At 42.0% G+C, this 23631-nt stretch overlaps 1 protein-coding gene across 1 annotated transcript in view; it reads left to right on the top strand.

Moving 5' to 3' along the window:
* The window catches only part of LOC149276024 (protein tweety homolog 1), a 38041-nt gene extending 15784 nt beyond the window's left edge, over positions 1-22257 (top strand). The window contains exons 3-14 of the mRNA XM_089504004.1: positions 9248-9359; positions 11569-11789; positions 12347-12442; positions 13045-13117; positions 14536-14611; positions 15579-15634; positions 17392-17484; positions 18336-18428; positions 18797-18939; positions 20287-20475; positions 21178-21256; positions 22174-22257. Coding sequence (XP_089360130.1) covers positions 9248-9359; positions 11569-11789; positions 12347-12442; positions 13045-13117; positions 14536-14611; positions 15579-15634; positions 17392-17484; positions 18336-18428; positions 18797-18939; positions 20287-20475; positions 21178-21256; positions 22174-22257 — 1315 coding nt within the window. The remainder of the gene's footprint in view (positions 1-9247; positions 9360-11568; positions 11790-12346; positions 12443-13044; positions 13118-14535; positions 14612-15578; positions 15635-17391; positions 17485-18335; positions 18429-18796; positions 18940-20286; positions 20476-21177; positions 21257-22173) is intronic.
* Positions 22258-23631: the final 1374 nt, after the last annotated feature.

Raw genomic sequence — 23631 nt, 5'->3', positions numbered from 1 at the left:
CACCAAACCGCGGAGAGATCGAATTTAAAGTGAAAGTTTTTACGTCTGGTGCAGCTCGTTTTATTAAACATTAATTAACTTTTTTAAATGGTTTATGTCTAATAGTAACTTTTATGACTAATCCTTGCGAAATATTTATTTCACGCAGTTAAAAAATTAAGGAGAAAAAAACCCATTTCAAGTAGAACATAGTATTTCGATTGCTCTCTCTCTCTTTTGCGTGAGTGCTAGTTATTTTTTGACTCAAAGCCTTTTCATCCCCCCTCCTATTTTCTCAGTTTCCCACCAGTCTAATATAAAGAAAACCATTAGCATGACAATGGTTTCCTTCCTAAAGCTGGGAAACCTGTCTCCATGGCGATGAGATGTAGATGGAAGCAACTTGGATACAAAGAGTTAGGAGGAGTAGTTGGAGGTGAATGTCTCCATGAAAAGACTTCGGAGGTCAAAGGTCAATTCCCACCATTTACTCTAACAAGCATATACAGGCCATATTCATCAGGGGGCTCTCCTGTTTATGACCGAAATAGTAGCATAATTGACATGGGGGGGGGGGTGTTCCTAATAATGGAGGATGCTGCATTCTGTATTATCGAAAATAAAATTGTAAAAATATACAAAATTACAAAAATCCGTTATTTTATCACATTTAAACAAATTAGAACATTCTGGGGGAGTAAAATGATTTGCTATAATATAGATTTAGGGATTTGGGAATATATATAATACATATCTATATATAAATATTCGAAATAAATATATAAATATATTCTATATGTATATCTATATATAATAAATATAAACAATAATATATCTATATATAAATATTTTAAATAAATATGTATTCTATATATATATAATATAAATATATAAATATGTATAAAAACTATAATACATATCCATATATAAATATTCTAAATAAATATATATTATATATATATATAAAAACTATTCTACATAGCTATATATATATATAAATAATATCAATATATAAGTAAACTATAATATATATTCTAAATAAATATAATATACGTTTTTGTTTCTTATGTGAGTGTTTCATTAACGAACTCATTGGAAGGAACTGGGTTGGGATTTTCCTCATTTGTAGGAATTAGAGCGGAAGCTCGATACTAGTGTATGTTATTGTTTCCCATTGTATTAATTTATGCTTTTTTCCATTGCTGTATTCCTAGTGGGCGGTGAAAATATTTAACAATGGGATGGAGATTCACAATAACATTAACACACTTTAAGATACATTGGTAGAGGAGGAGGCGAGAGCCCGGGAGCTTACAATCTATTTCTAGCTTAGGTTATACCTATATGGCAGTATACAGATATATATCAGGGTTTTTGCCCCAATCTCAGGGTGAAGGTGTAGATTTTCAGGGTCACACACCCTGAAAAATTCTATTCTATGTTGCTGCGATCACATATAAGAATCCCGACTGGTGTTTTTGCCCCCAGAATGTCTTGTTTACCCGCAATGGGTAAACAGGACATGCCAAGTAGTATATAATAATTAGACTTACAAAAAGAACAGGGGAGGAGGGCCCTGCTCAAAGAGCTTACAATCTTACAACCAAAATGTTTTGGAGCAATTAAATATTGACCCCCCAAAAAATACCCTTACAGGCAAAGTATCTTTCAGAGATTGGATATAGCCGTATTAGCGTTGGCGTCTTTAGTTGACGTTGATAGTTACCTTTTATTGGGCCAACATATAAAAATATGTCACTTTAAATAAGGGACCTCAGAACTGAAGTCTCTTCTTCTTTTCCATCTGAAGAAAAGACCTCTGAGGTCCTGCAGGAAACTAAAGACTACATATTTTTAGAGATTGAGGAGACTTCCAGATTTTTAGGACTATTTTTTGACTTAATGCTTTACAAGTTGTAATATTTGGGTCAGGTTGAGAGAAATGCACAGGTGCTTAGAATGTGACGTCTCCTTACTGTTGTCAGACAAAGCCGTGTAATTATCCTGTTCAATCTTTGGTAATAATAGGGAAAGTCTGACATGCAAAAGACACAATAGAAGCATCTTTTGGGTGACAACTAAGACTACTTAACAATTAAAACCAACAAAGGCATTCATTATTATCTCTTTTAAGTGGGCTTGGTAAAATAAATAGTTCCTTGGGAAGCAGACTCAAAAAAGGAAAACCTCAATAGTCTCGTTTTGAGAATAGTTATTTCCGTTAAAAATTCAAAGTAATTCATTTCCAAACATTCCAGATCTTTATAGTATCGTTCTCGGTGAGAACATAGACTAGGGTTACTAGATCATCTGTTTAAGACTGGACATCCACCTAGAAGTTTATTAAATTCATACTCTATCCCATCCAGATTATCCCTGGTCAGAATTCTTACACATATACTATTTATGTGTAAGAATTATCATTTCTCACTTACGCTATCTGAGTCCATCTAGTAGACAAATACCCGGACTCCTTATCATACTGCCTGTATAGAATGACTCAGTCTTAATCCCCCAGCCTGACACTCTGAATAACAAAAGTGTGTGTAGGAACAGACTTCATTAGCATTGCCATAAAGCATCAGCTCAGTGTGGTGTCTGAGCAGGGAAAGCCAAACAAAATATCACATGACTGACAAGAATGGCGGCCTCCAGATAACTGGTATACTGAAGATCATAGATGAAAAATATAAATATGCATTCTACCCCGAGAAAATCTAAGGTTTCATAGAAGTTTATTACTTGTATGAGGATATTTATTCTGCGCGGGCACAATCTGCAGTCTATTAGCCCAAACAGCGGCTAAATTGATAAGTCACGGAGGGTTGCTATTTGTAGAAGGTATATACATTTGTTTTAGGTGATCCAATTCTGGAATGTACATAGTCCATATGATGTACCCTGTTCATTCTATCCCATGGACACATCAAAGGAATATCCACTTGCCGTTCACCTTTTAGACGGCAACACCTGTTCCCTTTTCCACGGAGCATTCTCTGTAGGTTGCTGTTCCTAATGACGGCCCTCTCTTTGTATAAAGACTGAACACATGCAAGCTGCAGCATATAAATAAGTGTGATAACATCACTTCACATTGAGCTCTTTTAGAATCTGCCCGCCTACTTAATAACAGATGGAGAAAGAGTGTGATTACACAATTAGTATTACATCATCAAAGACGGATGTGTGAGATAGTAAGGGGTGATGTAAGGGGTGATGTAGATAGAGAGAAGATTTGCTTAAGGCTGGGTGTGGAGTCCATGTGAATGCTGGCATGTAACACATCAAATTTAGAGAATTACGACAAATACTCCCCAAAAACACTAAAGACTTAAAACACTTTTGCTGAAAATGAAGTTCGAACTCTAAAATCGTTCAACTACCACGGCACAAATCCCAAAAACTATCTCTTAACAACTCAAATCCATGTACACATTTAATGAGTGTTACACCCCAGCATACTCTCTTCCCATGTTTAAGCCACTACACGTCTGATAAAATCAAAAGAAAACTCCTAATTAGCAAAGGTCATTGCCACGGCAGAAGCTCATTGCAGCCAATGATGAACAGCCAGTAGTATAATTAATTGTTATGTTTGCTGATGTTTATTTTAATGTTTGTTAAACTAATAATATGTGTCAATGATATAATGAATTTCTGTAAAAACTTAGGGACATTTATGTGTCAGATTTGTAAATTAAAGTGAAAATATATGATATGATAAGAAACCATCCCTATGTAAATGACTCCCTAATTAAACAGGATATAATTAAGGAGTAGCGTTGATCATCTTAGAATGAGAAGAAAATGAAAGTCTTTATTCAAGTTATTGATGTTGAGGAACAAAACTGCTGATGAAGCATGAATGAAATACATTGACTCTACAACGGAAGGTTTACAATTGGCGGGCCGGAAATATTTTGGGGTAAAATCGTAAAAATACCCGAAAGCACTGTTTTCTGCAATATTCTACCTCGGCTGGCTTTATCACACTGGCTGTTTATGGCGACACGTCACGGTGTCAATTTGAGTGAACCAAAGGCATGGCTGGGGCATTTATGCAAATTGTACATTGTTTCCCATGATCCCATTTCGAAGCTAGGCTTAGCAGCCTGTACATGCGCCGCTAGCACTAGAGATTGTTTACATAGTAACATAGTTCATAAGGTTGAAAAAAGACCAAAGTCCATCAAGTTCAACCTATATACATATTGTGTCCCTACTGTGTTGATCCAGAGGAAGGCAAAAAAACCCTTATGAAGCAGATGCCAATTGCCCCATACCAGGGGGAAAATTCCTTCCCGACGCCAAATATGGCAATCAGAATAAATCCCTGGATCAACGTTCTGTCCCTATTAATCTAATATCCATAACTTGTAATATTATTGCTTTCAAGAAACACGTCCAGGCTCCTTTTGAACTCTTTTATTGAGTTTACCATTACCACTTCCTCTGGCAGAGAGTTCCATAATCTCACCGCTCTTACTGTAAAGAACCCCCGTCTGTGCTGGTGTAGAAACCTTCTTTCCTCCAACCGTAGAGGATGTCCCCTTGTTATAGATACAGTCCTGGGTATAAATAGGTCCTGGGAGTGATCTCTGTACTGTCCCCTTATATATTTATACATAGTTATTAAATCCCCCCTAAGCCGTCTTTTTTCCAAACTAAATAACCCTAATTCTGATAATCTTTCTGGGTACTGTAGTCCTCCCATTCCCCTTATTACTCTGGTTGCCCGTCTTTGAACCCTCTCCAGCTCCACTATATCTTTCTTGTACACTGGTGCCCAGTACTGTACACAGTATTCCATGTGTGGTCTGACTAGTGACTTGTACAGGGGTAGAATTATTTCCTTGTCGTGGGCATCTATGCCCCTTTTGATGCACCCCATGATTTTATTTGCCTTAGCAGCAGCTGCCTGACACTGGTCGCTACAGGTAAATTTACTGTTAACTAAAACTCCTAAGTCCTTTTCCATGTCAGTCGTCCCCAGTGTTTTCCCATTTAATACATATTCCCAGCCTGGATTTTTCTTCCCCATGTGCATAACCTTACATTTATCTGTGTTGAACCTCATCTGCCACATCCCAGCCCAAGCCTCCAACCTATGCAGATCCATTTGTAATCGTGCACTGTCCTCTATTGTGTTAACCACGTTACAGAGCTTAGTATCGTCTGCAAAGATTGATACTTTACTATACAATCCCTCTACAAGGTCATTAATAAATATATTAAAAAGAATAGGACCCAAAACTGACCCCTGTGGTACCCCACTAGCAACAGTCACCCACTCAGAGTATGTACCATTAATAACCACCCTCTGTTTCCTATCACTGAGCCAGTTACTTACCCACATACACACATTCTCCCCCAGCCCAAGCATTCTCATTTTATGTACGAGCCTTTTATGTGGCACCGTATCAAATGCTTTGGAAAAATCAAGATATACGACATCCAGCGATTCACCCCGATCCAGTCTTGAGCTCACCTCCTCATAAAAGCTGATCAGGTTAGTTTGACAGGACCGATCCCTTGTAAACCCAATGCTGATATGGAGTCATACACTTATTTTCATTGAGATACTCCAAAATAGCATCTCTTAGGAAACCCTCAAACAGTCTACACACAACAGAAGTTAAACTAACAGGCCTATAATTCCCCGGGTCACTTTTTGTCCCCTTTTTTAATATTGGCACAACATTTGCTATGCGCCAGTCCTGGGGAACAGACCCTGTCACTATAGAGTCCTTGAATATTAGAAATAGGGGTCTGTCTATTACATTACTTAACTCCCTTAGAACGCGGGGGTGAATGCCATCTGGACCTGGTGATTTGTCTATTTTGATTTTTTTTAGGCGGCACTGCACTTCTTCCTGGGTTAGACAGGCGACATGTACTGGGGCATTTATCTCATCCTGCTGTATATTACCTGGCATTTCATTTTCCTCTGTGAATACAGCAGAGAAGAATATATTTAATAGATTAGCTTTTTCCTGATCCCCGTCTATAACTTCTCCCTCATTACTTTTTAAGGGGCCAACGCTTTCATTTTTAACCTTTTTACTATTTATATAGTTAAAGAACATTTTGGGGTTTGTCTTACTCTCTTTGGCAATTAGTCTTTCTGTCTCCACTTTTGCTGCTTTTATCTGATTTTTACATATTTTATTTTTTTCCCGATAGCTTTTTAGTGCTTCCTCACTGCCTTCCTGTTTTAGTAGCTTAAATGCCTTTTTTTTGCCATTTATTACCCCCTTTACATTTTTATTTATCCACATTGGTTTTCTCTTGTTCCTGACTCTTTTATTCCCATACGGTATGTACCTTTCACAGTGAGAATTTAAGATATCCTTAAAAATCTCCCATTGAGTGTCTGTACTCTTGTTTTTGAGGACATTTTCCCAATTTACAGTGTTAAGGGCTTCTCTTAGTTGATCAAACTTTGCCTTCCTAAAGTTCATGGTTCTTGTGGCTCCTCTAAGAGTTCCCTTATTGAAGGACAAGTTATAATGCATCATATTGTGATCACTATTTCCTAGATGCCCCCTGACCTGCACATTAGTTACTCTGTCAGGTCTGTTGGTTAATATTAAGTCCAGTAGGGCGCCCCCTCTGGTCGGGTCCTGTACCATTTGGGACAGATAATTATCCTTACTTATAGTCAGAAACCGGTTTCCTTTATGAGATTCACAGGTCTCTGTTTCCCAGTTTATGTCGGGATAGTTAAAGTCCCCCATAATAACCACCTCATTGTGATTTGCTGCCTTGTTTATTTGCTTTAATAATTGATCTTCTGCTGCTTCCATTATATTTGGTGGCTTATAGCAAACCCCGATCAGTATTTTATTATTTTTCTTTCCATATATTTCTACCCATAATAACTCCACATTATCATTTCCCTCACATATATTCTCCCGCAGTGTGGCCTTTAGGCTGGACTTTACATAAAGGCAAACTCCTCCCCCTTTTAGTTTTTTTCGATCCTTCCTGAATAGACTATACCCCTGTATGTTAACCGCCCAGTCATAGCTATCATCCAACCATGTCTCTGTTATACCCACTATGTCATAGTTTTCTTCAGACATTATTAACTCCAGTTCGTCAGTTTTATTGGTCAGACTTCTGGCATTAGTAAGCATACAATTTAGAGGTGTATGGTTTTTTTCCCTATGAAGCCTATCCCTATTAACTATTCTAACCCCTCCCTCTGCTCCACCCCCAGGTACATTTATAAGCCCCAGCTTTCTATCTACACTATCTTCCCCTTCTATATTGTAGTTTCCCTCCCCCCCTTTACCTAGTTTAAACACTCCTCCACCCTTCTGGCCATCTTCTCCCCGAGCACAGCTGCACCCTCCCCATTGAGGTGCAGCCCGTCCCTACCGTAGAGCCTGTATCCGACAGAGAAGTCGGCCCAGTTCTCCATGAACCCAAACCCCTCCTTCCTACACCAGCTTCTGAGCCACTTGTTTAGCTCCCTAATCTCCCGCTGCCTCTCTGGTGTGGCACGTGGTACAGGTAATATTTCAGAAAATACTACCTTGGAGGTCCTTGCCTTAAGCTTACTACCTAAGTCCCTGAAATCATTTTTAAGGACACTCCGCCTACCTCTCACTTTGTCATTGGTGCCAATGTGCACCATGACTGCTGGGTCTTCTCCAGCCCCCCCCAGTAATCTGTCAACCCGATCCGCGATGTGCCGAACGCGAGCGCCAGGCAGACAACACACTCTTCGGCGATCCCGGTCTTTGTGACAGATCGCCCTGTCTGTCCCCCTAATAATTGAGTCCCCCACTACCAGCACCTGTCTGGCCTGCCCTGCGCTCCTCCTTCCCTCCTTACTGGAGCAGACACCCCTCTGGTGGTCAGAGGCAGTGACTTGCTGCAGTACTGCTAACTCTGAACTAACATCCCCCTCATCTGCCAACCGGGCAAACTTGTTGGGGTGTGCTAGATCAGGACTAGCTTCCCTGGCGCTTTTCCCCCTACCCCGCCTTCTAACTGTAACCCAGCTAGCTGCCTGACTGTCCTGTACCTCCATCCCGCTATCCTCCCCCACCTCTACCCCCGAGAGAGCTTGCTCAGTGAGCAGCAGACTCCTCTCCAAGTTGTCAATAGATCTCAGTGTTGCCAGTTGCTCCTCTAGACTCAGGATTTGTGCTTCCAAATGAGCAACCCGCACACATCTCGCACAGCAATATGCACCCTCGAAGCGCTGATCAAGGATTGCATACATTGAGCAAGATGTACACCTGACCGCATTGTCAAACATGGAGGACATCTTGGCAATGGGGATAGCTCAAATAACTGGCAAAAACAGACAGTAAGGTGCAATATATATATATATATATATATATATATATATAAATATATGGAATCACAAGGATTTATACTTTACCCTCCTTCTTGCTTTTTATCTCCTTCTTTGCTTGTAACTCCTCACTTAGAGATGTCACTTAGGAGATTCGCCCCAGCTCAGGATTCGCTTGTGTGTCCAAGCTAAATGCAACTGCAAAAGCCAAGCAGAACTCACAGAGACTTAATTACTTAATTAGCAACACACCTGAAATAGCCCTTACCCCTTTTTTTTGCTTTTACAACAAAACTTTACACTGAACACAACACAAACAAACACAGTGCTCCCCCTTGCAATAGTAATGAATATACTCTCCTTCTTTGCTTGTAACTCCTCACTTAGAGATGTCACTTAGGAGATTCGCCCCAGCTCAGGATTCGCTTGTGTGTCCAAGCTAAATGCTAAATTGTGTGTCCAAGCTAAATGCAACTACAGTTGATATTATAGGGTGAGGCAGCCTATAATGGCAGCGCCCGCATATAACACAGTACATTACACGGGTAATTTAGATGATCACATGAAAAGATGACATTATATGGACGTAAAAATTATGATTGGGTATAATCTGGAATAGAGATCCCATTTCAACAAAGCGTCGCCTAGGCAGAAAAATAAGTTATATGGTGAAAAATACGTTATATGGTGAAAAATACAAATCTTCACAACATAGCGTGGGCATAATAATATGTAATTTAAATTCAACAAGAGTATGAAAAGTATTTAGGTTATGGAAAACATTCTGGGCATGACAGACCTAGATACCCAGGTCCTTGGAGATCCCAAACAGAGCCACTTAAATATTCCTTTTGAGATACAAGTTAATTAGGGATTTAGACATTGTAAATTAATTCCCCGCTATCTCGGGAATTACAGAAATGACTCTTTTATCGCTCAATCTCTCTCTCTTTTTAGTGCTGGCATCGGCATCGGTTTCTATGGAAATAGTGAAACAAACGATGGAATTTACCAAGTGACGTACTCTCTGATGAATGCCAACCATACGCTGACCTCCATTGACCTACTGGTGAGTACTGAACCAATGCGTCCCAAGTACAAAAAGGGAGTTTGCCCTCTAAAGTGTCTTCTCTATAGGACGTTTGCCGAGTTTTCTTTTATTCATTTTTGTGACAGCTTCGTGAATAGAACCTTGGCTAGAGTTATGAGAGTTGTAGCCCAACAACAGCTGGAAGTATAGAATTCTCTTGTCCTAATCTAAAACGTTGTGTGTCCATTTGACACATCAGTGTTGGTACAAAAGTACCGTATCAATAGGGTGGAGACAGAGTATATAGAATCGCTTACGTGTTCTCTAGGACCAGTATTGCTAAATTTACATTTCTCATTAAGTGGTGCAGGTAGGACCAGTCCCAGAGGCTCACCCACACCGCACTTCCTGCAATGGATTAAGTATCTAAAAGGGTGTCAACACCAGAGAGGGCCGGCACCAGAGACGTAACTACAGGGGTCACAGTTCCTGCCTCCGTTTGCCTGTTCATAGTTGTTCAGAAAGGCCTCTCCCGGCATGGCCTATCTATGAATAAGTGTATGTGAGCATGAATGTCCATGATTAAGTGTATGTGAGCATGAATGTCTATGTATAGGTGCATGTGAGCATGAATGTGAATGTTTACCAGAGTGTATGTTGGGGGAGGGCAAGAGGCAATGATGGCACAGACAAGCTGTTTGGGGGAAAACATTGCACAGATAAGCTGGGGGCACTAACAAGCTGGAGCAAAGATGGCACACGGGCAGGCTGTTTGGGGGCACTGATAAGCTGCTTGGTGGCACAGGTGGCATTCACAAGTTGTTTGGGAGCAACGGAGGTACTCACAAGCTATTTGGGGCATAGATGGCACTGTGGGGCATGTTGCTTGTTGAAGATGGGGCCCTGTGGTTTCTAGTTACGTCACTGGGTGGCACCAATCAGCCCAGAGAGGGCAAATCCAGCTATTTGGCCCAGTAATAAAGTAGCAGAACACATTTTGCCGTGGAGGTAATTCATAGAAAGCCCCCAAAAAAGGAGCACAAACCTGATCCAATCAGGATGTAAATGCGGTCTAACGTCCTTGTTACTGGTGGCCATAGGCGGAACTGCAAATAAACAAGTGAATATGTTTTCCAAAAAATGTTTACATCATAGCAGCCCAGGGGAAATTGCCCTCTTGCCTCCTCTTACCATCCCTCCCATGGTCAGTAAACGGACCTCCTTGTATTGGAACACTGATTTTTAATAATCCCAATATGTTCCGCCAGATGTGTGCTATCTATAGCTTTTTAATCCAGGGATCTCTCCGCTTCTCCTCTCTACAAGAACAAAATTTGGGTTAGGGGGATGGTCGTTTTAAAAACATGGAACCCGCAGCTCTTTATCCTCAGAACAACTAAAGAACTCCAACCTCCTCTATTGTCCTAAGGGGTTTGCATGTCGTTGTGCATTAAACTGCATTCCACTCATGCAGAAGAGCGTGTTGGTTCATCGTGCACCAGAAGCCCCCGGCTGGAATAAAATGGCTCAAACTGTACATGGCGGGGGTCGTTAGAAGAGGACAGGAGAGGTTTTATTGCTGCCGATACAGACACTGGCCGATCCCCGCCACTCATCCTGTAGCCTGAAGTTCTTAAGAATCTCCCATCATTTTTATCCCTGGGATCAAATCGAGTTGTTGTGTTTTCTTTTTAAAAACAGTTCTGGTTTTGTATAATATAATGATTTTGGGGCAGCTGCATGTTAGCAGACTAATGAAAGTCTATTAAGGGACAGACTTTATTAGGATTGCCATAAAGCATCAGCTCAGTGTGGTGCTGGGGGTATATTACTGTATACAGCGCTGGGGATTATTACTGTATACAGCGCTGGGAGTTATTACTGTATACAGCACTGTGGGGGGTATATTATTGTATACAGTGCTGGGGGGATTATTACAGTATACAGCGATGGGGGGTTATTACTGTATACAGCACTGGGGGATAAGTGGAACATCTTTTTAATCGGAAGTGGCAGAAGGTAATCCAGAGAGTAAATGTAAGCATGTATGGGGTTGGGATAAATCTCCTGAATATCAGACAAGGTCTTGCAGTAGCTGGAAAACGATGAACAAGCTGGATGGGCCAAATGGACCTTCTACAGCCAACGCCTCTTCTTCTATAACCTTATAATTCCCACGCGTGGGGAAGACATTATTTACGACGTGACACCGTTATCTTCTCGATAATCTCGTTCCGCTTTCCCACAGATCTCAGACACGGTGGAGCTTCTGAACTCGGTGGTGAAGAGCGACCTCACGCAGCTGGAGGAGATCTTCTCCAAACGCACGGAATTTTTGGTAATTGTTCGGAACACCAGGCGGCAGGTGGAGTCGGTGGCCCAGCACTTGGCAGAAATCTCCTTCTGGAAGGGGATCGACCTGAATCCGAATGTCTTGGCGGAGCAAGTTAATTTCTTCGAGGATTATAGGTGAGAGTTTCTTGTATCTTGAGTTAGTTTAATAACCCTCATTTCCTAATTCCTCCCCTTTTTGATGTCATAGGGTCATTTGTCGCTATTAATTTGATAGAGCGCAAACATGCTACGTGATGTCGTACAATTCCACTCTCTCCTTTTCATTTACACAATTTTGATGTTTCTATACACATCATCTGGGCTTTTAGGGCTGTAGAACCCAGCGATACCCTCATACTCAGCAAACATTCTGACCTCCTAGAAAAGAAGGGGCATCAGGTGAGGAAAAAGATGCTTTGAAGCCCAAATTAAACAGTGACATGGGTTATTGCTGAATGGTTCAGCTCTTATCTCTCCAAGGGCCTTTGAGTTGCGTTCCTACAGGGAAACATTGAAACAATTCCCTTTCAGCCGCGTCATTCATGTATTAGGATTCTGTTCTGTAGAAGATGAAGGCCAGACGCGTTACATTGAAGCGGATTACAGGGACTTTTGTGCTTTTCTCTTTTATTGCTTTGTTGTCGGAGTTATTTCATGTTTGTATGGGGTTCTTCCTTTGTGTCTTCGCACAGGTGGCTGGCCTACATCCTACTGCTGCTCCTAGATCTGATTATCTGCCTGTTCACCTTACTCGGCTTGGCCAAGCAGATCAAGTGGTTGGTAATTGTGTGAGTACGCCCCCTAGTGGTCCATTTAAACATAGCGTCAAAAAGCCACTTTTACGCTAGAATGATGGGGTTAAAAAATGCCACGGCAAAACACTCAAACGGGATCTGTCCTGCATATAACGTATACAAGCCTTTACTACCCCCTTATATGATTTAATAGTGCCCAGTTACCCTATAATTTAACAGAATAAAAGGGGCACTAGAGTGTCTCCTATGGATCCAATATTTAGTTACAATTTCACAACCAAATCATTAATACCATGTCTAGTTGGATTGCGCAAGAAAGGTTGACTAAATATATTAACTCTTGTGTTCCAGAGCATCTCATGGCACTTAAAAGGTTAAAATCCCATCCCATAGGTGCCATTACTCAAGTCATTATGAGTAGGAATGAATCCTGATGCTTTATGTGGCTTCCGCAGTCTGCTGCTCACCAAGCCTTAATGTAAGAGGCCCGCAGTTTAGTGTGTTTAATCATCGGTAGCCGAGGGGTTACAAGAAAGGCTATTTTGATGTCAGATAGCGAGGACACGGTAATAATTCCTCTGCTCCAAGCAGCGGAGGTCAGGGTAATAACTCCTCTGTTTCTTTTCATTTGGTAGAATGACAGTGGCGAGCTTCTTTGTACTTTTGCTCAGCTGGGGATCCATGGGGCTAGAGATGGCCACCGCAGTGGTAAGTTTTGGGCTTCTATTAACTGTTTCTCCGGGGTTTCTCGATTTGGGGGCCACCTCTAAAAGGCATTGGACAAAGGCGTGGAATAACAAAAAAAAGTTATTAAAGACCCATCTTATATGTCTGTTCTCAGAATCTACATGATTATTCCTCCCTATTAAGGTATCTCTCCCATATTGTCATTTTGCTGGTTATTGTTGATTGGTTCCCGCAGCCTTCGTTGAGAGGGCAGGAAATTCATAATAAGTCAGACTGGGGCCGGCCATCTGGCACAACGAGAAGACGTGTCTCCCAGCTGCCCCACTTTGTGCCACTCTATCCCGCTGTCCTGCCGAGCTCTACCTCTGTCCCCATTTTTTATGACGCTCTACCTCCCAAGCTCCACCAGGCTATTAAAAGCTGCAACAGATAACCAATCTTGTCCCTTCTGAACTGAAATCGCTCTTGCCTGTTAAAGTCCTGGAGATGGGGTTTCAATATAAAATGATTTGCTGTTTTTAATTAATTTACCTAAAAATAAAAAATCCGATACAGTGCAAATATTGTGCTGGTGAAATATAACACGTCATTGTGAACGTACGGGTTTGTCCTTGTAGAGAGACCCCTGGGTCTGTCCTCGGAGGAACGACTAGGTATAAACCTCAGCTTTTACAAACCCATTGTCAGCCTCTGTATTGTCTTTCATCTGCCTCCTGCTGGCCTCCCTCTCTTCTCCCATTCCGTGTCCCGTCTGCCCATCAAGCTCTGTGAAGCGAGATAATTTAATTGGTCTGTTTTTATGTGCTGGGTCAGTGGATTCCCCCGGCCTTCGCCCCTCTCTCATATCTGTCAGCTTTAATGAGCCTCCAAAGCAACAAGGTATCAATGCAGTTCCACCGAACCCCAGCCACATTGCCCAATTTCCAGCCAAAGTCCGCTCCCCAGAGGCACGTTTAACTCTCTGTAGGTCTGATGACCTCTCTGATGATACAGAGGAGAGCAGAAGGAAGGTCCTCCAGAACCAATCCAAAATGGCCTATGATGAGTGCAGTCAATTGGAAAGAAATATCTGTGGGTTGAGGAATGTCCCGGTATGTTTATAATTAATGAACCCATTGTCTCAATTAAAAGCTGCTTGATTGACCCGGAAGCTCCTGACTACCTTGGTCAATCCCATCTGGTGTTCTCCAGAACAAGGTTCTCCAGAACCTTATAGTGTAAATACGTAAGGGATCCAGCACGGAAAGATTCTTGGTTTCAGATTCTTATAGGTAGTATGTCTTATAGTTTACGGATTTTGCTGACTTTGTAAATAGAGTTGGCCAGCGTAAGTACCCGTAAGGCATTATTATTTGATTATAAAAGCTTTGTTAATCTTACACGCGATTCATTAGCTTTTGAAGCTAAGGGTTCTTTTCTTTGTGTTCATGCCTACGCAGGGGCTGAGTGACTTTTGCTCTGATCCGGATGCGTACGTGATGAATCAGACCCAAATTATCACAAACATCAGCCCAGGTAAGTGGAAAATAATGGGCACTTTCAGAGCGTCACTTAAGACTTGCTGCAGTGTAGTGCGTTATCCGGGGGTAGATCATCAGCCTCGTTAACACTCAATCTCTGCTCTGCGATCATCACCGCTAGGTTCATAGCTAACAAGAGGCCTAAAATTGACGTAGGCAGTATGAACATATGAAGCTATTTTCACGGAGCATTCTCCTGATCGAGGCTTCCGTCCCTACCGTCTCAAACCCTCTTAAGTCCAAAGGTGTATCTGCTTGTGTACCCGGTGCTTGCACCATCCACTACATGTTTGGGAACGCTCTATATTTCACCTGGAGGTTCCAAGAATTATGGCTGATGTCACTGTGTTTAATCCCTCCCGCTTTATCTCAGTCCCACCCCCTTTCTGGCTCCTTTAAAAGACAGCGGAGGAAAGGCTCCATGGGGGCCAGTTGGGCGCCCGGGTTCAGTGCACACCTTGCTTCGCTGCAGCCCCGGGTGAGACGGCCTACTGGGAAATTTCCCGGTCCAACCCTGGGAAGTTCTCAAGAACGACTGTCGTCATTTGCCAGCTTTAGCACTCGTTGGCCACTATGACTAGCTTCTCCTAGTAGAACCTGCCTGCAAGATTTACAGCTACATTATATTGAATTTCTTTGCACGTACAATTTCATATCTTCAGCGAATTCAGCCATTGACCTCTCAGCGTAATTATCATATGGGGTTCTTGGCTGATGTGTGCCGGGAGACATGTTCTGGCAGAATGAAGATGAGGCAGATGGTATAATTACTGTCTATACAGTCACCTTATTTATGATGAGATCATGTTTTACTATATTTACCGTAATAACCATCGGCATTAATGAAAATTGGATCAAAGGCCACTTCAATGCCAAAGTAAAAATACAAGATCTTCGCACAGGATTCTCATCAGAACTCGACTTAAATCTGTTCTTTCTTCCGTTTGTTTTGTTCATTCCAGATATCTTACAGTACTACATCTCATGTTACCAGGACGTAACGAATCCATTCCGACAGGTATAATCTTTCACTGCGTTCCCATTAAGAATAATAAATGTTTAAGTGAATCTGATTTCTTCACGTCCTGCATATTATATAAAAACAATAAATGTATAGAAAGGTCTTAACTACTAAAGAAAGTGGTAGCCTAAAGTGTTAATATTTTAACACTAAATACATTCATTTTAGTGTCCATAATGAAACAGGACAGTCTGCATTATACAACCTCACGTGCCACTTTCATGGTCTTCATTTATGTTGCAACCGATAGGTTGTTGCCATAGAGCAAAAAAATGCTTCTTAAAGTTTTTCGTTTTTCTACGGGATCAACCTTTCAGAGGAACACCACCATTGACATCTGATATATGATAAAGGGCACACGTGGATCTGTTTCAGGGAAACTGGGTTTCAGGGAACACCATCGATGTTCTCTATCCGCAACACGTAACGCTCTCTGAACTTACAGCTGCTTAACACAAAGAAACAAAACATAAACCACTAAAGCGCCCAATTACCCATTGGAGCTGTCAATCTGTCTCCATACGTTCTTGTTGTTTTGCAAGGCAATGAACCAAGACGGCTTCTCAAGGCGGCCATATTGCCTGATGGACAACATCGAGAAGTGCTTCCCTCCTTTGTAAAATAAAAAAGTACAAGCTAATATGTCTATAGTAAATAAAACCAGGCATAACGTCTACAAAAGAAACAACACCGTATTGCTAAAGGTCTGGAGCCGTAACCCAGCGTTCCAAAGAATCATTTTTTATCTGTAAATGATCGTATGGAATTCCATCTGCCGCAGTTCATTCTCTCACGCATGTTTTCCATACATTCTGACTCTTTTTCCAGCGGACATCTGTCAAGCATAGATTTTCTTTGAACAGTAAACAAATTATCTGCTTAACGTTCAGCTAATTAGCTCCAGAAGGCATGACGGTTTTCCATATTAACGTAAATGTTAAATACCCAATCTGGTATTCCATTCTACGCTTGACCTATTATTGTACATTTCTGTTCGCCATTAATGCAATATTTGTTTTTAAGTAGATTCTGTATGAGTAATTAGGAATGAAAACAAATGGCAGATGGGTCTGGTTGCCGCCAAATACTGTTTCGGCGAATTAGAAAAGGAGTCGTTAGGGCCCAGCATCATTTATAAATATGAAAAGTATAGCCACGGATGTTGGCCACAGAAATCCTTTGTCAGCTTTCTCCCTTAACACTTCATGAGTTCAATTTATTACAATTCTTTGAAGTCCGGAGTCACGTAGACATAGGCTTTGATGGTAGATCCTCTTCTAGTCTATATTCCAACTGTTAAAAATTCTCAAGCCTTATTCGTGTATCTGAGAACCTCTCAGGGTAGGCTACCAGGAGCTGCACCTTCTCTGGGTTAGTAGCTTCCTTTAAGAGGCAGGACTAGGTGCAAATGGGGGCAGGACTAGCTCCAGTTAGCCTTTAGTACGCAGGAAGTAGATGGAACCTGGGTGGAGAGTGGGTGTGGTCAAACACTACTGCTTGGAGAATGAGGAAACAGACTCAGAGACCTAGGGAATCAGCTCTTCACCAGGAGACCCAGGAGTTTCCAGTATGTTTATTCGGTCCTTGGTCTTGTCTTATATTCAGGAGTCTCTCCCATACATGTGGGTTTGTTTTTTTCTTTCCTAAAGTCCCAGAATTCAGTTCAGGTGATATTTTTCATGGGAAATATTACCACTTGGTGCAATTAATGAAGTAACGTTCCACTTACTAACTTTAATTATCTCCATCTTCAGAGATTGACCATGTCTCAAAGGGCACTTTCCAATATCCATTCTCAACTTCACGGGCTGGAAAAAGAGGCCATTCCACAGTATCCGACAGCTGAGGTAGGAGTCTTATATTCTAATCATTAAAATAATTGGGAGGATTAAACCTCTTCAAATAAGGTTATGATTGGTCTCATCTACAACAATGAAGAAAGTCCTTGAGCATATTTGTCTGGTTTTAAGACAATGGTATGCTAGGACATAACGCGGTGGTCGATGATCACCCCATGGTCATGTTCTACCCGTGTTACATGGGCTAGCACATATGTAAGACCCGCAACCTCAAGCAGTGGGGTATTCTGGCATAGGACTATGGTGGCAGGTCAGAAGGTTGTGGTAACTCCCATCCCTCATTGCCAGGTGCCTAGTGAGCAACCAGTGGGCTGCAGATCAATGGGTGGTCTGGGGAGACCTCTCATGTCCCTTGTTCTTAGCCGGCACACACCTCACCCCCACAAAATAAAAACATTGCCTCAGGGCTTACAATTGCCACGTTTGCCCACTGGCCTCTTGGACACTTCATCGCATTGCTTTTGGTGAGGGGAGTCAGAACGTCTGTGAAATTAACCCATTAGCCCGATTAACCTCTGTAGCCCGAGGCAAAGCTCTGGAATCATTTTGTGAACGGAATAATATATTAATTTACGCGCCAAGCACGAATACAGCCCAACCTTGACATTGATTCACTGCTGTCTGGCTAATGGAATGGGAGACCTTGGTTTTTATTATGTCTAATTTTCCGAATCCAGGTTTAACCTCCCGCGTGCCGTGCAGGAGAACAAAGCAAATCCAGCTCTCAAATGGGTTGGAAAGCCTCTAAAAACCCTGCAAATAACATTGTGGCATCCACAGACAGTGTGGATGTTGAGATTAGGGTATTCTTTTAACCCTTTATTTTCCATACCAAACAGAAACATTTATTGGTGGTCCAGGCTATGCTGAATACAACAGAAGGAAACTTTCATCACCTTGTGGCTCTGCTGAATTGTCGGGGGCTCCATAAGGTAACAACCTGTTGAACTGAAATCATTTAAATATCGTTTATACAAAATCTAATAAAAATCGCAGTCTCACCAGCCTGGCTTTAACAATATCTGTTCAGCATAGTCAACAGAATATAACTTTTTAATATCCTAATATAACATTTATACATCAAGATTTTACTTTTTACATTCATATCTTTCTGGAGGGGGGGCCAGTAGTCACTTGAAACAATCAGAGGGCACTGATAGGTTAAAGGACTTTCTTGCCATAGCAGCAGGAGAATTATTGGTGTCAGTTTTCTCATTGATTATGCATTTCGGGGGTGGGAGCTGGGGAGCAGACCCCTGTTTTTGCTGTCACAATGTAACACAGTTTATTTTTCTTGTAGGATTACGTGGATGCTCTGAAGGGACTCTGCTATGACGGCATGGAGGGCGTCCTATTTCTTTTACTTTTTTCTTTTTTTTCTGCACTTTCCTTTACTGCTGCCATCTGCAGCCTACCCCGCGCATGGAAACGCTTTCAGAACAGGTGAGCAACACTGCTATATAAATCCATAAATAATAATAGGTGAGGATTTGTTCGTCAATGAGTTAAAGAACATTCGGGAGTCTCGAAAGCAGAATCCCATGATATTTTTCTCATCTTCCCTGTCATTCAGTGTTCCCCAGAAAAATATCCTTTATCCTTTCCTTTAAAACATTAGGAGGACCTTCATCTAATCATTTAAAGTGCAGGCCACCAGCATCCTATCTTCAGAATTGCTTTATTGATGCAAACCAGGATTATTAGATTAAAGGCTGAAGTGAAATGTACTTGTAGGTCTGTTTCGCCCCCACGGGGCCAATGAAGGTTGGAGGGACACACAGGTTTATTTTGTAGTCCTCTCTCAGGGTATAGCTGTATCAGAATTCCGACTGCTGACCTCTGTCGTAAACTAGTGAAGCACTGCTATGTGCTAGCATTCTGCTTCTCAGCTGTTGTTGTAGGACAGAGGCAGATACAGCTCCATGTTCGAATGATTGTACTGACAGTGACATGATGGGAAGTAGATGCCACCACGTGGTTTTATAAACCCCCAATTGTAGAAAAAAAATATTAAGACATTCTTTTCTGGAATCCCATGACTACTAATGCATGAGTAGACTGCACGTAGGGCCACCGTCATAATCAAACCGGCTTCCGTGTTCACTTCCCATCATATGTCATATATATTTCTGTTTTTTCCCACCATCTCCACCATTTTGATTTCTGGACTCCCTCCATTTTTCTCCTTTCTAATACTTGAGAACTTGCTAGACATAGACACGCGGAGGTCTTCCTTCTCCACACTAGAGCTGGGATCCTCTGGTAGCAAGGAAGCGGACATAGTCACAAAAAGCCAAAACACCTATTGAGTTGGCTAGGGGCTTGTGGTGCTAGTCATGGGCACTTTGGGCTAGTCATGGGCTCCACAGCTTTAGTCCTTAATCCCTTTCTACTCCAAACCTAGTCATGGAGTTTGGTGGTACCTTCTAGTTGACCAGCATCACAGATTAAGATGTAGAGGGACACTTTTAAGACCTCAGAGGTTTCTTCTTTAGACGAACCTCGGTCAACTGAACCTCGGAACAATGGGAAAAATTCATTTTCTATGTTCTACGCCTTCCGAGCCTCTCCGCTTTTCATTTTGCGAGGGGTCAACATTCCGCTTTAAAATCTGTTATATGAATTCTTTACTTTTACATGTTTTAAAGAAATTCCGGATTTTCTTAATGTAAATTTTCTTATTTCCGATTAACTGCAATTCCCATCATGCTGGTGTATCTTTCCTTGTAACTACACATGCGCCCCATACGTGCCGGAATAACACAGTGCCGTGTTTCTGTGCCGTTACAGGGACCTGGATTACGACGACATGGACGAGGATGACCCGTTTAACCCACAGGCATGTAGAGAGATGCTTCGCGGGGGGGCCGGCAGACCTCACCTGCCGAGTTTCTATAGTTACAGCAGTAGCTGCGGCAGCCACAACAGCCTGCGGGTCTCGGCCCCGCCTATTTCCAACGCCCCCGTCTCACAGTACATGTGAGTAGCCGCACATGCAGGCCGGCAGCCACATGGGGGCTTCTTAAAGGGCAAATATATGCTTAAAGACGGTTCTTACTGTTTTTAGACTCTTAAATATCTTGCTGCCACAGCATGCCTCCCAACAGTCCCATTTTTCACGGGACAGTCCTGATATGCAGGCATTGTCCTACCTAGCTGCCCCTGCTTTTGCAGAGCTGGTTGACGGGGGATCCTTGGAGCTCCCCTGACTTTCCTAGGTTGCTGTAAAATCAGTGGAGGTCTGTTGCAGCACGGACCACCATGGCAGGTCCCATGTGATGCCACTAATACCACAAGGGGGCTATTCGGATAAGGCGGGTGGGTGGACTGGCTACAGTAGACATTTTCTCCTCCCCAGTAACTTATCTCTCTTTTATAAGTTGCTGATTGTTGTTGATTAGTTTAGGCAGCCTTTGTAGGACTTCTTTAGAAAGGAGGGGAACTTTTGGGTACTTTGGTTAGAAGGATTTGAATTAGTTGGATATGTTAGTTGCCCCATTTTGCCCCAAATCTGGGTTTTTTAACTAAAGGTGGCCGTTGAGCATGATGAAGAAAACGAGAATAAATATAATAAATGATAATTTAATGTTAGACGGACTGCTAGAGATGCCTTTTCCAGATCTATTCTTTATATGTTGTTTTTTTTTGTTATGAGTTTTTTGTTCTTTATGTTACCTATAGGAATCAAAGCGGTTTGTTCAGTGGCAATCCTCGATTTGAAAATGTTCCTTTGATTGAGAGGCAGTCCCCACCCCCCTCGGTAAGTTATACTATATGTCAAAATTGATCTATTCGCTATTGATCTGGGATGATCCCCCCCAAGTACCCCCAATATACGCATGTATATCATTGTAAAGGGTACATGGCTCACTCTATTACCCAGCTGATTTATATTTTAACGCATTCTGTTCTAAGAACACTCAAAGCCGCCGCCGGAACTCAAACGGCAATCAAACAGCTAATTGTAATTTGTCGTTTGCAATTTCTTTGAAGGCTTGCTCCTTTAAACTGTTTAAAATGCAGAAGTAGTGGCGGAATATAAGGGAGAGGATAATGAACGTTACTGATGTGAAAATTCCACGGGGCCAGGATGTGACAGACGGGGAGATACAGAAATGGGTAACGCCGCAAGGTCAACTGAAGAACGGAACGCAGCGGCACACGTAGCCCAGAGAGAATTATAGAGAGCAAGCGTGTAATCTGAGGCTCGGGCACTTTAAGATAAAGAAGATTGCCCGCGTGTCTGCCATATTAAAGGAACAGACAGCCCTGTTTATATTGGAAACGTGAAACAGCTCGGACTGATCTCTAGCCGTCTATTGCAGTTGTTCTACATACAGCTATTAAATATCTTAACCTCAAACGCCTACTTATATGCTAATAGAACTCAAGCTTAAAAAACTGGTTCAGGATGTGATAAGTCACCTGCGATCAATGGGATCATAGGATCCTCCTGAGGGATAGACCCACAAAGATATGAGATATGATGAACCTCCTTTTGAGGTTTTTGCACCCCTTTAAAAAACCTTAATACATTCTGATTGTTATAACGTTTTGTGAATGGCTTGTTTTTGGAGGGTTTCATGCAAACAAATATTACCTTACTAATCTTCTACTTTGTTTTCCTTTTTGGCCACCTGTGATGGACCTCTGCTCCTTGTTTGACCCGATGCTCAGTACTCTCCCAGCATGCGAACATCCTTCATCAGTGCGACCCAAGAAGAGACTGATGCACATTGCCGTACGGACTGTCCATCCTAGGACCGGCCTGTGTCGCTCCACATTTCTCAACCTTTTCCAGAGATGACTAACAAACAAAAAAAACCTGAAAAAAAAGACAAAAAATAATGAACTGGGCTCTTTGTGCTCTTAACCTCGTTGGGTGGGACATTTCAGGTTCTAGAACCCATTCAACTTTCCTTTTCTTGACCCTGAAACCCTTCAACTCTTTAGCGGTCGGGGGCTGAATTGTCCCACTGCCTTCGGTTTTATATATATATATATATAAATATATTTTGTATTTTGTCCGTGTTCTTATTACCCGTTCCGGGTCCTTCCGTATTTCTGTACCATGATTGATTACCCAGCACTGGACCTTCTCAATTACAATGGGGATCGTGCTAGAAGAACTTGTAGAAGGTTCCACCAGAACAAGCCAACATTGGGAGGTTCTTTGTCTTTGAGACATTGCCATTACAAAGCAGCGGAACCATCAAATAGATGTTTGAACGCCTATCTAACACCCAGTTAACCAGAGAAGTGGATATAGCGGCCACGATACTGGCACGGAGAAAACGTGTTGTGCTGTGCGCATGACACAGGAGCAAAGGTAGAACGTGCTCAAGAGCGAAGGAGAATGGACATTGCTGCTGCAAAACTCTTTCCTTCACAGACGGATCTCTTTTTAATTAGCACATTTTAACACTAACGCATATTTTGCATTGACTTGAAATAAAAAGGGACAAAAAGACTTAATTTTAAAAGAATTTTTTTTTGTTCTATGTACATTTGGGTTCTTGTTCTTATGAGGTCATTAAGCCCGGTGAACACAGAGCGCTTAAATATATTAACCAGCCCTGTTCACCACCCTGTGTGTTCTTAAAAAACATGGTGCCCGATGCACATGCAACCATGGAATTAAGTGAGTTACAAAAGGAGTCTCCAAGTAGCAAAGTTAAATACACCTAATTAAATATGTTTGTGTTAAGCACAGCTGCCATGGCTTCTTCAGTTGGGCTCTACTTTTGGGGGAAGCATGGACTCCATCGCTGTTGGGTGATCAGGGTCCCTGAAACATCACTGATCTCCCCAGCCAGCCCTTTAACACTATGGAAGACTGTGCCCAGTTGGCACAGTCTTTACGGAGTACTTCGGCCCGGCACAATGCACCTTTAAGAGGCTAGGTAAACAGATGAAAAGAGCGCACACTTTCCCCTCCAGTGTTGTTATAAGTTGGTATCTCTGGTGTGTGCTGATCTTTTCCACCCTCCATTTTCACGCAAATCCTGCCCCCTCCCCCGACCCTCTAGTTATTTTGACTACATGAACTCCACTACGATGGACACACTGGGCAGGTCTTAAAGGGAAAGCCCAATCATACTACATGATCACTGGATGTTGGAATGAAGCTGCATC

Source organism: Sceloporus occidentalis, unplaced genomic scaffold (genome assembly GCF_023333645.1).
Source record: "Sceloporus occidentalis isolate IW3139 unplaced genomic scaffold, rSceOcc1.0.p SCAF_252, whole genome shotgun sequence".
Taxonomy (NCBI): Eukaryota; Metazoa; Chordata; class Lepidosauria; order Squamata; family Phrynosomatidae; genus Sceloporus; species Sceloporus occidentalis.
The sequence above is the reverse complement of the archived record's forward strand: the minus strand, read 5'-3'. Positions and strand labels throughout refer to the sequence as shown.